Source organism: Pristiophorus japonicus, chromosome 6, assembly GCF_044704955.1.
Source record: "Pristiophorus japonicus isolate sPriJap1 chromosome 6, sPriJap1.hap1, whole genome shotgun sequence".
NCBI lineage: Eukaryota > Metazoa > Chordata > Chondrichthyes > Pristiophoridae > Pristiophorus > Pristiophorus japonicus.
This window is the reverse complement of record NC_091982.1, coordinates 35,170,700-35,185,820: the sequence shown is the minus strand read 5'-3', so window position 1 is coordinate 35,185,820 and position 15,121 is coordinate 35,170,700. Positions and strand designations below refer to the sequence as shown.

Below are 15,121 nucleotides of genomic sequence, written 5' to 3'. Positions count from 1 at the left end.
TAGCCCTTCTCCAGGCTAGTTTACAGTCCTGCTACGCTGTGCCCCCAAACTGCAGACAGATGGCAGAAAGCAACGTCCTCCAAATGGCATCACACAACAGGTTCATCTGGTTCTCTTAGGATTCATCAAAAAGTAAAATCCTCATTAACTTGAGGACCTGGAAGGCACGGAGGGTAACACGCTCTCCTTTCCTCTCTAGGTACTGATTTTGAATCCAGCCCAGAATAAGGGAAAGGAAGTCTCCTCTCTGAGCACGATGTGAACACTCTGTTTGGAAAGGGCAGTTCCTTGTAGGTGTGTGTGGTGTCCTTACACCTTACTATAGAATCACACGAGGCATGTACTGCAGACAAAGTCACTACGTGACCTGAATCTTTATTCCCAGGACCAAGAAGTGCTGACCCTGCGTGGGACCTCCCTTTATATACCTGGATGACCAGGTGAGGAGTGTCTCCCACAAGTTCACCCCCTGTGGTCAAGGTGTGCATTACTCAGGTGTATACAGTGTACAGTGTTGTTACATAAGGGTTACAGTTATGTGAGGTTACAAACATGACAGTGTGAGCCCGTAGAACAAAGCATCCCATAGTTTAATGTAAATCGGAACTAAATTCCTGTTCGTACTTAAAGTCCTAAAGGTTGCCTGGTGTGTGAATGAAAGACAAATAGGTTTTGCATACAGGCTGGCCTTTTTACCTGCTAATTCGTTATCAGGACATACAATATTTTGAAGCGGTATTAGCTTGGGGTGATTATGATTGAAGCTTAAAACAAACAAAATGCTTCTGGCACAAAAGCAAAAACACTGCGGATGCTGGGAATCTGAAATAAAAACAGACAATGCTGGAAACACTCAGCAGGTCTGCCAGCATCTGTGGAGAGAGAAACAGAGTTAACGTTTCAGGTCGATGACCCTTTGTCAGAATGCTGCTTCTGGAATGGTTTATAGAGGACAAAGGAAAGAATTCTTAATGTGATGCTATTGCTCTTTTCTTCCAATAGTGTTTGCAAGCCCTGGAATTCCTACACTCCAATCAGGTCATCCACAGAGATATCAAGAGCGACAACATCCTGCTGGGAATGGATGGCTCGGTTAAATTAAGTAAGTATAAATTGGAGCAATTCATTGCCTGATGCAACATGCTTATGTCTTTCCTTTTTAACAAAATTCCTCCTTCCCTGCCCCCACCCCACCCGAGGACTTGGGGCACAGTTTCACAGGTTCCAACCACCCTCTGATACCAGGCTAAAGTGGTGCTTCTTCCTCTGTGAGCCTAGAACATCGGAACATTAGGAGCAGAGTAGGATATTCAGCCCCTCGGGCCAGCTCCGTCATTCCATTACAGCATGGCTAATCTGCACCACTTAAATCAGTGCTGAGCGAGAGCTGCACTGCCGGAGGTGCCGTCATTCAGATGAGACGTTAAATTGTGGCCCCTGTCTGCTCTCTCAGGTTTATGTAAACGATACATGGCATTATTTCGAAGAAGAGCAGGGGAGTTATTCCCAGTGTCCTTGCCAATATTTATCCCTCAATCAACATAACAAAAACAGATTATCTGGTCATTTTCACATTGCTGTTTGTGGGAATTTGCTGTGCACAAATTGGCTGCCACATTTCCCACATTACATCAGTGACTACACTCCAAAAGTACTTAATTGGCTGTAAAGCGCTTTGAGACGTCCGGTGGTTATGAAAGGCGCTATATAAATGTAAGTCTTTCTTTCTTTTCAACTCCATTTTCCTGCCTTTGCTCCATATCCCTTGATATGCTTACCTAACAAAAAATCTCGCAATCTTAGTCTTGAAAACTCCAATTGTCACAACATCCATATCGCACCTTTGTGTGAAAAGTGCTTCCTGAATGGCCTTGGTTTATTTTTAAGATTGTACCCTCTTGTTCCGGATTCTCCCCACCAGACAAAATCATCATCATCATAAGCAGTCCCTAGGAATCGAGGAAGACTTGCTTCCACTCTAAAAGTGAGTTCTCAGATGACTGTACAGTCCAATATGGGAATTATAGTCTCTGTCACAGGTGGGACAGACAGTCGTTGAAGGAAAGGGTGGGTGGGGAGTCTGGTTTGCCGCACACTCCTTCCGCTGCCTGCATTTGGGTTTCTTCATGCTCTCGGCGACGAGACTTGAGGTGCCTAACGCCCTCCCGGATGCTCTTCCTCCACTTAGGGCGGTCTTTGGCCAGGGACTCCCAGATGCCGGTGGGGATGTTGCATTTTATCAAGGAGGCTTTGAGGGTGTCCTTGAAATGTTTCCTCTGCCCACCTGGGGCTCGCTTGCCGTGTAGGAGTTCTGAGTAGAGTGCTTGCTTTGGGAGTCTCATGTCGCGCATGCAGACAATGTGTCTCACCCGACGGAGTTGGTCAAGTGTGGTCAGTGCTTCAATGCTGGGGCTGTTGGCCTGATCGAGAACACTGACGTTGGTGCGTCTATCCTCCCAGTGGATTTGCAGGATCTTGCGGAGACAGCGCTGGTGGTACTTCTCCAATGCTTTGAGATGTCTGCTGTATATGGTCCACATCTCTGAGCTATGTAGGAGGGCGGGTATCACTACTGCCCTGTAGACCATAAGCTTGGTGCCAGACGAAATAGGTTCATAATATCTACCTTATCGAGTCCTGTTATCATTTTAAACACCTCGATCAGAGAACCCCTCAATCTCCTATACTCAAGGGAATACAAGCCAAGTTTATGCAGCCTGTCCTCACAATTTCATCATTCTGGTCAATCTGTGCTGCATTCTCTCCAAGGCCTGTATATCTGGGATTCGGCGCCTAAAACCAAACACTGCACACCAGCCAGGACCTGATCAAGGTTTTGTACAACTGAAACATCACTTCCTCACTTTTGAACTCCAACCCCCTTGGAATAGATGCCAACATTCAAGGAAACAGTAGCATAGTGGTAATGTTATTGGACTAGTAATCCAGAGTCCTGGACTAAAGTTCCGGAGTTTAAATCCCACCACGTCAGCTGGGATTCAACTTCAGTTAAATAAATCTGGAATAAAAAAGCATGCATCGATTAGTAGCTTTAATGGTGACCATATAGCTACCGGATTGTCACAATAACCCATCGGGTTCACGAATGTCCTTTACGGAAGGAAAACTGCCTTTCTTACCTGGTCTGACCTATATGTGACTCCAGACCCACAGCAATGTGGTTGACTCTTAACTGCCCTCTGAAATGGCCTAGCAAGTCACTCGAGGGCAGTTCGGGATGTGCAATAAATGCTGGCCTTGCCAGTGACGCCCACATCCTGTGAATGAATAAAAAAAATAAAAATTCCATTAGCCTTTATGATTACTCTGCCTGTGTACCAAAATAATGCGCTGGGGGAGTAACTAACACAAAGGAATATGAGACTACTTGCCTCAGTTGGAAAATCTAGTTCTCTCCTATTTCCTGGGTGAGTATGATGTCTGCTCACTGATCCCAGGGATAGAGCTGTGTTCAAGTTGGGTTCAAGAGAACCACTCATTCTCCATACTTGATGGTCGGCAAAGATCAGTTGCTGCAGCATATTTCACACTATTAGTCATTGTGAATTTTTTTTTAATTTTCAGCGGATTTTGGATTCTGTGCTCAGATCACCCCCGAGCAAAACAAACGGAGCACAATGGTGGGGACGCCATACTGGATGGCACCAGAAGTAGTAACACGGAAAGCCTATGGTCCTAAAGTGGACATATGGTCATTAGGAATTATGGCAATTGAAATGATTGAAGGAGAACCGCCTTATCTGAATGAAAACCCTCTCAGGGTAAGTTGTTTTCAACTGATATGGATTGTGACAAAATAGACCATTTTAGTCGATTGGATTCTCTGATTGCTGGCCACAGTACCCACAGGCTTAAAGTTAGCTCCAGTCAGGTGATTCTTTCATGCTGCAAGGAACATACATTAGAGTCTGGCTGATATTCGCAACTCAGAGCAAGGCAGAGACATGTGTAATATTCAGAAAGATTTTAGTATGCAGTGTTTGGTACAGACTAATAGATCAAACCATTCCATTCAGTTTGAGCATCCTAGGTGATTAACATCCCGTAGAGTTTTTTTATCAATAGCTTTAATTGACATTAATATTTGAGATAAAGGTATGTCAGGTCAGTGAGAGGGGTCTGAATCTTTGCAGTGCCTTTGATGGATAGCTCTGTAGCTGGGTGCTTCCAGTTGAGGACTTGTATCTGGCCACCTGTGCAAAGCTCTAATCGGCCTGAAGCCAGCAGTGATCAGCAGTAGTCAGAGGACCCCGTGGTAACTGATAGCCACGTAGGAAGTAAATGAGTCGTGTTTCAAGGATCTGTTTAATATTGAGGGATAGCACAAGAGAAGCATTTTTGTTGTTTTTGACTTTTCAGGGAAAATAGTAAAGTGTAATTATATTTTTGGTACTGAGTACTGTTCTCATGTTTTACATTCAATAAATGAGTTTAGTAGTTTACAGCCTGAGCTAAATTTGATAGCTAGTACTTTCTTCCACCTTGCGAAGACGAGATCACATGGCAGCACACAATATATTCCAACAAGCCAGCATGCAGTAACAAAGGTTCTCTGTTCGACCCCTGTGTCTAACTGCAGTTACAGGAAAAGGCACAATCCGTTCATAGAGATCGCAAGCTCCACCTACGGTAGTGACAAGAGAGGCTGTAACCAAGGAAAATATCTAGAAAAAATCTAAAAACATGACTAACACCAGCATAGACCTGTTGGGCCAAATGGCCTGTTTCTGGGCTGTAAATTCCATGTAACTTGGATCTTGCTGTTTATTTTGATCGGTTGACTGAACAAATTTATTCCTTGGGGAAAAAAACAAGATTTTGCATCCATGTGTGTTTTATTTATATTGAGCACAGCATTAAAATGTAATAAGCTATTGCCCAAAACACCATCAAGGTTCAAAAGAAAATATAAATCTTGAAATATTGATTAGCAATACCAAGCTTAGTTTTCAAAGGATTGTATGAGGAAGGAGCGACTTGTACAGTTTTGAGATCTTAGAAAGAATGAATTTGAGTTTGAGATTGTGTGATGAGTCTTGAATTCAAAACACAGTGGGTGTAAGGGAAAAAAGCCAAGTAAGCAGATGTATTTGGAGCTTAGAAGGAACAGGAAGCCTCACAGGAACTGCAGTGAATGTTTAAAAGAGTCCATGTTCTTCCAACTTCTCTTGGCAAACTCTTGAAAAGGCAGAGTCTCAGGTAATAAGTATGAAAGTGCTGCTTACCGAGCTCCACCCACCTCTATTATGGCACCACAGGTGAACAGAAAGCCCATCAACATTCATGAAGATATTTTCCACTTGGAAGCTTCGTTAATTTCTTTGACGACATTAGGCAAACAAACTATTAACAATTTTAACACCTTGGTAAAAAAAATGGGATAATGGTGTGTAACAGTTATATTCCCTGCCTCGCCCCATCCAAGCTTTCCTTTCATAATTTTAAAGACCTCTATTAGGTCACAACCTCAGCCTTTTTTCAAGAGAAAAAAGACCCAGCCTGTTCATCCTTTCCTGATAGGTATAACCTCACATTTCTGGTATCATCCTTGTAAATCTCTGCACCCTCTCCAGTGCCTATTTTTCATAATATGGTGACCAGAATTGTATGCAGTACTCTTAAGTGCAATCTAACCAAGGTTCGATATAAGTTTAGCATAACTGCCCTACTTTTCAATTCTATCCCTCTAGAAATAAACTTTAATGCTTGGTTTGCTTTTTTATGGCCTTGTAGAACACCACTACTCATCCTCTGCCACCGTGAATAGCTACCCTTTACCCCGACTCTCTGCTTTCTGTCTTAAAGCCAGCTAGCTATCCATTCTGCTACTTGTCCCCTGTCTCCGCATTCTCTGACTTTAATCATCAGTCTATTATGTGGTACCTCATCAAAAGCCTTTTGAAAATCTAGATAAATTACATCTATTGCATTAACCTTGTCTAATCTTTCTGTTACCTCTTCAAACATTCAATGAGGTTGGTCAAGCAAGACTTTCCCTTTTGAAATCCATGCTGACTTATTATATTTTTGGTTTCTTGACATACATGTCTAACAGGACAGAAATCCTATTTTTGTCACAAGGCCATGAGATTTGAAAGTTGTTGAATGTAAAATGGAATCAACAGAAAAAAAAATGACTAGAGTTGGAGGATGAATGAAGGTGGTCACTTGATATGGAGAAAGAACAAAGTGGGGAAGAGAATAGAACCTTCAAGGATCCCTAAGATAATGGAAAAGTCTTGAGCCGGAGCATAAGCCTTAAACCACAACACTGAAACTGTGATTTAAGTGGAAACTAGATAGCTTGAACATAGCTTAGGTAGGATGGAAGATGTTTAGAATTGTATGGTACTAGACCCCGTTAAAGACTTTGAAATGTCCACAGCAATGGCAGATGATTCACTGAAATGTCCGAGCAAAGTTCCAGAGTTAACCAGTTTATAGAATTTCAGTTGGCAAAACTGCTTCCATTAGACTCTCGCTTTGTAGAATCCCATTGAACAAAATCATTTCCCATTGTGTAGAACTCCAACAGCTGTACACACCCATTTCACACCAATGGCTTCATTCAGGAGCAAATCTCAAACATTTCCAGCCGAGGACAGCAAATTTGTATAAAAATTCCCAGAGGCCGTGAAAATGCTGGTTTCTGAGCAACAAACAGCAAATCAGTTGCCCTAATCATGAAAAATAAGCGATTCATGATATCGTCCAATTTACAGTGCTCATGGCGGCCTCACAATTAGTTATTTCCCTGTAGCCCATCACCATGTGAGCAGTGTCCTCCAGAGTTGTTTCTTCAGCTTGTGCTGGTTCCTTAATGCTGTACTGTTAATTCCACTTTCTCAAGCGTGTGTCTGAGATTTCTCATTTAAAAGGTAACTGTTAGTAGATAAATCAGTGGCCCTTTTTATGGGAAACTTATCCTTTTCTTTTGGACAATAATTTTGATTTGCCTTAACTTGATTAGGATGTCAAACAGTGACCGAGCTTCGGATCAAATGGCTATTAGCAATCCCTCCATGTCCTGTAGACCGAGGCTGTGTAAATATCACAGACTGTGACAGAATATGTAATACCTAACTGTCTGGCAGCACAAATTTGTGCGCTTGTAAAATTCAAAATATGACCTATACACTGGAGTTGGTTAGCTTCTCAACCTCACCAACATCCACTGACATTGCCGCAATATTTCTCAAACGCTAGAAATTAATGAAATGGTCAGTTTGAAAGGCAGAGTTGTTTTCACTCCTAGACCTTTTTTAATGGTCATAAAGAATAATGATTCATCTTAACATACTTCTAATTTTTTAATCCCTATATATTATCTATGTTTCCTTTTGCTAAATCCTGTACACTGATTTACCACTTACAGTTTGGTTTTTCTGAAACATCTTGCATAGAATTTACAGCACAGAAACAGGTCGTTCAATCCAAAGGGCCTATGCTCCACACAAGCCTCCTCCCACCTTACTTCATCTCACCCAATCAATATATTCTTTTATTCCTTTCTCCCTCATGTACTTAGTCAGCTTCCACTTAAATCTAGGCTGACAGTCCAGTGCAGTACTGCACTGTCAGAGGTGCCGCCTTTCGGAAGAGACGTTAAACTGAGGCCCTGTCTGCTCTCAGGTAGACATAAAAGATCCCACGGCACTATTTTGAAGAAGAGCAGGGGAGTTATTTCCCAGTGTCTGAGCCAATATTTATCCCTCTATCAACATCACTAAAACAGATTAACTGGTCAGTCTCACCTTGCTGTTTGTGGGAGCTTGCTGTGGACAAATTGGCTGCCGCGTTTTCTACATTATGACAGTGACTACACTTTAAAAAGTAGTTCATTGGCTGTAAAGTGCTTTGGGAAGCCCGGTGGTTGTGAAAGGCGCTATATAAATGCAAGTCTTTCTAAATACATCTTTTTCTCAAGTAATAGGCTTGACAGTTTTACAAGCAAACCATTGGAACATTGCAGCCAAGCCCGATTGTATCCTCAAGTGACTTTCACTTTCCAGCAAGACATTGGATACTGAGCAAGATACGATGTCTGGCTGATTTATTTTTTTCTTCCCCTCCCTAACCTAGGAGCGGTGAGGCTATTTATAATATTTCAGCTGCTGTCATGGTTAAGATCAACTAACTAACTACAGCACCAATCTAACCCAGGACCTCTTGGTCTGTACGGCTCATTGCCACACCACAATGTGGAATTATCCATCAGAGGAACCACTGTCAATAGAAATGGAACAGCGGTGTTCCAGTATCCATTTTGCAATTTATTTTAGCTGCCTTATAGTTAGGATTCCTAACTCTCCAGTTCATTTCTCCTAATGATCTAATCAGAATTCACTGTTTAAAGAAGAATTTTCAATGAGAACTGGTCTTGATTTTTTTTTATTTGGACTCCAGTAGTCATTTTCATCTTTACCCTTTATTGATTTCAAATGCTTACATGTCTCTTAAAAGAAAACTTCTTCACATTCCAATAATAGTTCTTCTGTCAATGGTGCTTTTAATTATTAGGCCTTGTATTTGATTGCTACTAATGGGACTCCAGAACTGCAGAACCCGGAGAAACTCTCGGGAGTCTTCAGGGACTTCCTCAATCGCTGCTTGGAGATGGACGTGGAGCGCCGGGGTTCAGCCAAGGAGCTTCTACAGGTTGCGTAGCAAAGCCTTTCGAATATTTCACACATTAACTTTTCAGGTTGAGTACTTGGGGAAAATGGAAAAATGTCACCTTGGGGCAATGAGAGCACTGTTTGGGGATTGAGGCAGAGGCAGGTTGGGGCAGAGTAGAGGCAGCTTAACTCTCCAATGTACTATTGGACAAAAGCTAATCTGGGAGTGCTTGATGCTGTCACTATGTACCAGTAAGAGATTGTGTTCCATTCTCCGACACTGACTTCGCTCATTGTGAGCAGCACAAATTTTACAAATAATGAAGCTTCCTGTTTGCAGACTCCTCTTGGAACCCTGTAGTTTTAAATTTCATCAGGCAATAGTAAAATATGCACGCTGGGTCTCCATATGCTACAAGATTCTCCTGGAACATGTCTGCTTCTTATCAACGTGTTTGGGCTGATTAGAGAAAGAATGTAGCTGATTTGTTTTTCTTTCCGTTTCTTTTCTTCTCCGGTGTTGGAATTTTTGTTTGCTTTTTCATTCCTTTCCAGTTGGCTGCACCCCATCCTCGGAGCTGCTACCGCTCTGCAACTTTGCAGTAACTATGGCCGAATCTCAGTTTATGTGCACAAACGAGGTTTCCACCATATTTCCAGCTCAGTTACAGAGGTGCAACGTGAGCAACTCTGAGAAGATTCCGGGCCAATGACACCATTGGGCAATTGTGTTTAAAAATCTGTAACGTTACATGACAATTTGTGATAAAAATGTGTTGAAGTATAAGAAATGTCAAAGCTAAGATTTCTTATCAACTGGCTTTCTCCACTGAAAAGTTCTCTTAGAAACATGGAAACATAGAAAATAGGTGCGGGAGTAGGCCATTCGGCCCTTCGAGCCTGCAGCACCATTCAATAAGATCATGGCTGATCATTCCCTCAGTACCCCTTTCCTGGTCTCTCTCCATACCCCTTGATCTCTTTAGCCGTAAGGGCCATATCTAACTCCCTCTTGAATATATCCAATGAACTGGCATCAACAACTCTCTGCAGCAGGGAATTCCACAGGTGAACAACTCTCTGAGTGAAGAAGTTTCTCCTCATCTCAGTCTTAAATGGCCTACCCCTTATCCTAAGACTATGTCCCCTGGTTCTGGACTTGCCCAACATCGGGAACATTCTTTCCGCATCTAAACTGTCCAATCCCATCAGAATCTTATACGTTTCTATGAGATCCCCACTCATCCTTCTAAACTCCAGTGAATACACGCCCAGTTGATCCAGTCTCTCCTCATATGTCAGTCCTGCCATCCCGGGAATCAGTCTGGCGAACCTTCGCTGCACTCCCTCAATAGCAAGAATGTCCTTCCTCAGATTAGGAGACCAAAACTAACACAATATTCCAGGTGAGGCCTCACCAAGGCCTTGTACAACTGCAGCAAGACCTCCCTGCTCCTATACTCAAATCCCCTGGCTATGAAGGCCAACATGCCATTTGCCTTCTTCACGCCTGCTGTACCTGCATGCCAACTTTCAATGACTGATGAACCATGACACCCAGATTTCGTTGCACCTCCCCTTTTCCTAATCTGCCACCATTCAGATAATATTCTGCCTTCGTGTTTTTGCCCCAAAATGGATAACCTCACATTTATCCACATTATACTGCATCTGCCATGCATTTGCCCACTCACCTAATCTGTCCAAGTCACCCTGCAGCCTCTTAGCATCCTCCTCACAGCTCACACTGCCACCCAGTTTAGTGTCATCTGCAAACTTGGAGATATTACACTCAATTCCTTCATCTAAATCGTTAATGTATATTGTAAAGAGCTGGGGTCCCAGCACTGAGCCCTGCGGCACTCCACTAATCACTGCCTGCCATTCTGAAAAGGACCCGTTTATCCCGACTCTCTGCTTCCTGTCTGCCAACCAGTTCTCTATCCACTTCAGTACATTACCTCCAATACCATGTGCTTTGATTTTGCACACCAATCTCTTGTGCGGGACCTTGTCAAAAGCCTTTTGAAAGTCCAAATACACCACATCCACTGGTTCTCCCTTTTCCACTCTACTAGTTACATCCTCAAAAAATTCCACAAGATTCGTCAAGCGTGATTTCCCTTTCATAAATCCATGCTGACTTGGACCGATCCTGTCACTGCTTTCCAAATGCGCTGCTATTTCATCCTTAATTATTGATTCCAACATTTTCCCCACTACTGATGTCAGACTAACCGGTCTATAATTACCGGTTTTCTCTCTCCCTCCTTTTTTAAAAAGTGGTGTTACATTAGCTACCCTCCAGTCCATAGGAACGGATCCAGAGTCGATAGACTATTGGAAAATGATCACCAATGCATCCACTATTTCTAGGGCCACTTCCTTAAGTACTCTGGGATGCAGACTATCAGACCCCAGGGATTTATCGGCCTTCAAGCCCATCAATTTCCCTAACACAATTTCCCGCTTTATAAAGATATCCTTCAGTTCCTCCTTCTCACTGGACCCACTGTCCCCTAGTACATTCGGAAGGTTATTTGTGTCTTCCTTCGTGAAGACAGAACCGAAGTATTTGTTCAATTGGTCTGCCATTTCCTTGTTCCCCATTATAAATTCACCTGAATCCGACTGCAAGGGACCTACGTTTGTCTTCACTAATCTTTTTCCCTTCACATATTTATAGAAGTTTTTGCAGTCAGTTTTTATGTTCCCTGCAAGCTTCCTCTCGTACTCTATTTTCCCCCTCTTAATTAAACCCTTAGTCCTCCTCTGCTGAATTCTAAATTTCTCCCAGTCCTCAGGTTTGTTGCTTTTTCTAGCCAATTCATATTCCTCTTTCTTGGTTTTAAAACTATCCTTAATTTCCACGGTTGAGCCACCTTCCCCGTTTTATTTTTACTCCAGACAGGGATGTACAATTGCTGAAGTTCATCCATGTGATCTTTAAATGTTTGCCATTGCTTATCCACTGTCAATCCTTTAAGTATCCTTTGCCAGTCTATTCTAGCCAATTCACGCCTCATACCGTCGAAGTTACCTTTCCTTAAGTTCAGGACCCTAGTTTCTGAATTAACTGTGTCACTCTCTATCTTAATAAATAATTCTACCGTATTATGGTCACTCTTCCCCAAGGGGCCTTGCACAACAAGATTGCTAATTAGTCCCTTCTCATTACACATCACCCAGTCTAGGATGGCCAGCTCTCTAGTTGGTTCCTCGACATATTGGTCTGGAAAACCATCTCTAATACACTCCAGGAAATCCTCCTTTGCCGCAGTGCTACCAGTTTGATTAGCCCAATCAATATGTAGATTAAAGTCGCCCATGATAACTGCTGTACCTTTATTGCATGCATCCCTTATTTCTTGTTTGATGCTGTCCCCAACCTCACTACTACCGTTTGGTGGTCTGTACACAACTCCCACTAGCGTTTTCTGCCCTTTGGTATTCCGCAGCTCCACCCATACCGATTCCACATCATCCAAACTAATGTCCCTCCTTACTATTGCATTAATTTCCTCTTTAACCAGCAGCGCCACCCCACCTTCTTTTCCTCTCTGTCTATCCTTCCTAAATGTTGAATACCCCTGGATGTTGAGTTCTCAGCCTTGGTCACCCTGGAGCCATGTCTCCGTGCTGCCAATTACATCATATCCGTTAACTGCTATCTGCTCAGTTAATTCGTTCACCTTATTCCGAATACTCCTCGCATTGAGGCACAGAGCCTTCAGGCTTGTCTTTCTAACACACTTTGCCCCTTTAGAATTTTGCTGTAATGTGGCCCTTTTTGTTTTTTGCCTTGGGTTTTTCTGCCCTCCACTTTTACTATTCTCCTTTCTATCTTTTGCTTCTGCCTCCATTTTATTTCCCTCTGTCTCCCTGCATAGGTTCCCATCCCCCTGCCATGTTAGTTTAACTCCTCCCCAACAGCTCTGGTTGTTCATATTTGTTGTGTTTAGCCCAACCGTTTAGCCTCATCCAGCATCAATAATTAGTCTGAAAAATCTCATTACTGCTATCTCCATTCAGTTTTATCTCCTTACTGTTCAATAGTTAATTCTGGCAGAGTTGCAGCTGTACATTCCTGTTGCCTTTTCTTAGTTTTATAGTAACCTATAATTGTTTTTTTTTCAGCATCCGTTCTTGAAATTTGCAAAGCCACTCTCAAGCCTCACCCCTCTGATAATTGCGGCTAAGGAGGCAGTTAAAAACAACCGTTAGAGCAAGGGATGGTCTCCATTGTCACCCTTCTCCCCCTCCCTCCTGCCTTCAAAGAGGGGCTAACCAGAGCTGGACTGTGTCTCACCTGGAGAAATCTCGATCTCCTTCCGCTGCAGGACCGAGAGAGCTAGCACAGCAATGGGATACTACAATGATGTCTTTTCTCATCTTAACACCTTGTTTGGTCCCATCTGAAGTTTTAGTTTCAAACACAGTTGCCCACATTGATATGGTATCGTCATGTTTATTTTTTTATTTTTCATTTTTCTTTCCCCTCCCTGCCAACATAAAAAAAAATTATATTTTATTTAAACATTTGGTCACTTTTGGGGGTCTAAGTAGAGACATGACACATTTGTAAAATATCAAGGCTTAAGGGACTCATTGCTGTAAACCATAGCAATCGAGTGAAGCCTTTCAGAAAAAACAGTTTTGATGAACAAACAAAAAAACTCTTCAGACATTGCTGTGATTGTTAAGTGAATGTCTGGATAATTCAACGTTCCAGTGGGTACAAAACCATGCCATGCTTCCAAAAGAGAGATGCTCTGTCAGACTAAATAAAGAGGCCTTAAGTTCTTTGGTATTGCTTTATAACACATTCACAGTTCTGTGATGAATGCAGTTTTCATTCTTTTGTGTATATATATATTTTTTACAGGTTTCAAGTCTATCTCTTAATATTTCTTTAGTATATTGTCTTAATATTTATTGATAATGGAGTTGGAACTGTTGGGTTTTCTGTTGGATATCTTGATAATTTTTGTTTTCTGATCAACTACAGTATTCTGGAAAAGTTCCATTTCTGTTGACAAAAAGCCATTACATAAGGGCGGGCTCAATGGTAGTGTAGATTGTTGAATGTGTAGAAGCCATTCCTGGCGAAGGGAAGATTCCAGTGTCCCGGCACGATCACTATTAGGTGGCTATGAACCCAAATGTTAGTTACGTTGTCCAAATAGTGAAAGGCCAAATCCTCTTATAATGAACCTGTCTCAGAGTGGTGGGAGCCATTTTGCAAGGAAGCTTAAAGGGTTGAATAGAAGTATTGTGTGTGTGTTTATATATGGTATTTGTTTTTTTTCCCCCCACAGTTCTATAAACTATTTTCCCAGACATCCTGATATCACATAATAATAATGAAACCATATGAATTGAAATGAACAGAAAGTGAGTCAACCACTCTTCCCCTCCCTCCCCCATTCTCCCAACAAAATGCCAGTGGGCAGTCAGAAAAGTCAACCTCCCAACAGGATTATTACCTGACTCATGCTTGACAAACAAAGCTCCAACAGTTGCACTATTCAAAATGGGGTGAAAAAACTAGGATCTTATCAGCGTGTAAACTTTAAAAACTGGCTTATTTCTGTCAGAAAAACCCACCTGCATATTATTTTTAATAATAAATGGATTTCAAGCCTTCATGAACTGTTTACAGGCACCGCAGTTTACATTTTGCAATGAATGACTACATTGTTTTATCTCTGTCAGAAGCTCTTGCTTTCTACTGAGTCGGTATGTTAATTTAAAGAAGTAAGCTCTGGGTGGAGGGGGGAAGGAAAATGAAGGTTTATGTGCTTAGCCCTAGGTGTGAATTGAGCTGTTTTTGTTCTCCAAATGGCCCATTTTGGAGGATGTCTACCACCCAGTGAGGTCATCTAGTTCCCTGAACCCTCATATGATCTTCCAAATGGTAGACACACAGAGCTGATGTGAGATTCCATTTATGGCATGTCTTTAAACAAATATAATGTGCCCATCTCATTGGAGACTGAGTACAAAGGCTCCCAATCAGTCTGAAAACCGACCGAAGACATTGATGCCGACATTGGGAAGTAAATATGAATTGTGGAGATCCTGTTTGCTTTTTGTCAACATGAGCATCTGCTCTCCTTTTAATGGACGAATAGAGGGCTCCAAGGAGCAGTTTTATCACCAGAAATATCCATAGTATATAGCCAGCTACCTTCTTACAAATGAGATTTAAATAAAAATGTAATATTCTACAGTACCGGGATGAGCAGTACAATATCTCTTTAGCACAGCTGATAAAAGTTAGCTTTCTGACTCACCTGCAGGCCCTCACGCCAGGTTCGAAACTGAGAAATTTGCTGCATAAAAAGGAAGTAATCTAGTGATGAGGGCATTGCAGGCCTTCCCCACTACTCCTACTCTTTATCTTGGTGAATTAACTGGTTGGTCCCATGGTGACAATCTTTCCCTCGATCCCTGTCCCGCCAAGACATACTTTTAGCTGA

At 42.2% G+C, this 15,121-nt stretch overlaps 1 protein-coding gene across 4 annotated transcripts in view; it reads left to right on the top strand.

Annotated features, from left to right (window-relative positions):
• The window catches only part of LOC139265612 (serine/threonine-protein kinase PAK 3), a 261,203-nt gene extending 247,664 nt beyond the window's left edge, over positions 1 to 13,539 (top strand). For all 4 annotated transcript variants that reach the window (XM_070882746.1, XM_070882745.1, XM_070882749.1 and 1 more), the window contains 4 exons: positions 1,003 to 1,102; positions 3,586 to 3,782; positions 8,542 to 8,679; positions 12,777 to 13,539. In XM_070882746.1, coding sequence (XP_070738847.1) covers positions 1,003 to 1,102; positions 3,586 to 3,782; positions 8,542 to 8,679; positions 12,777 to 12,863 — 522 coding nt within the window. In that variant the 3' untranslated portion in view covers positions 12,864 to 13,539. The remainder of the gene's footprint in view (positions 1 to 1,002; positions 1,103 to 3,585; positions 3,783 to 8,541; positions 8,680 to 12,776) is intronic.
• The last annotated feature ends 1,582 nt before the right edge of the window (positions 13,540 to 15,121 follow it).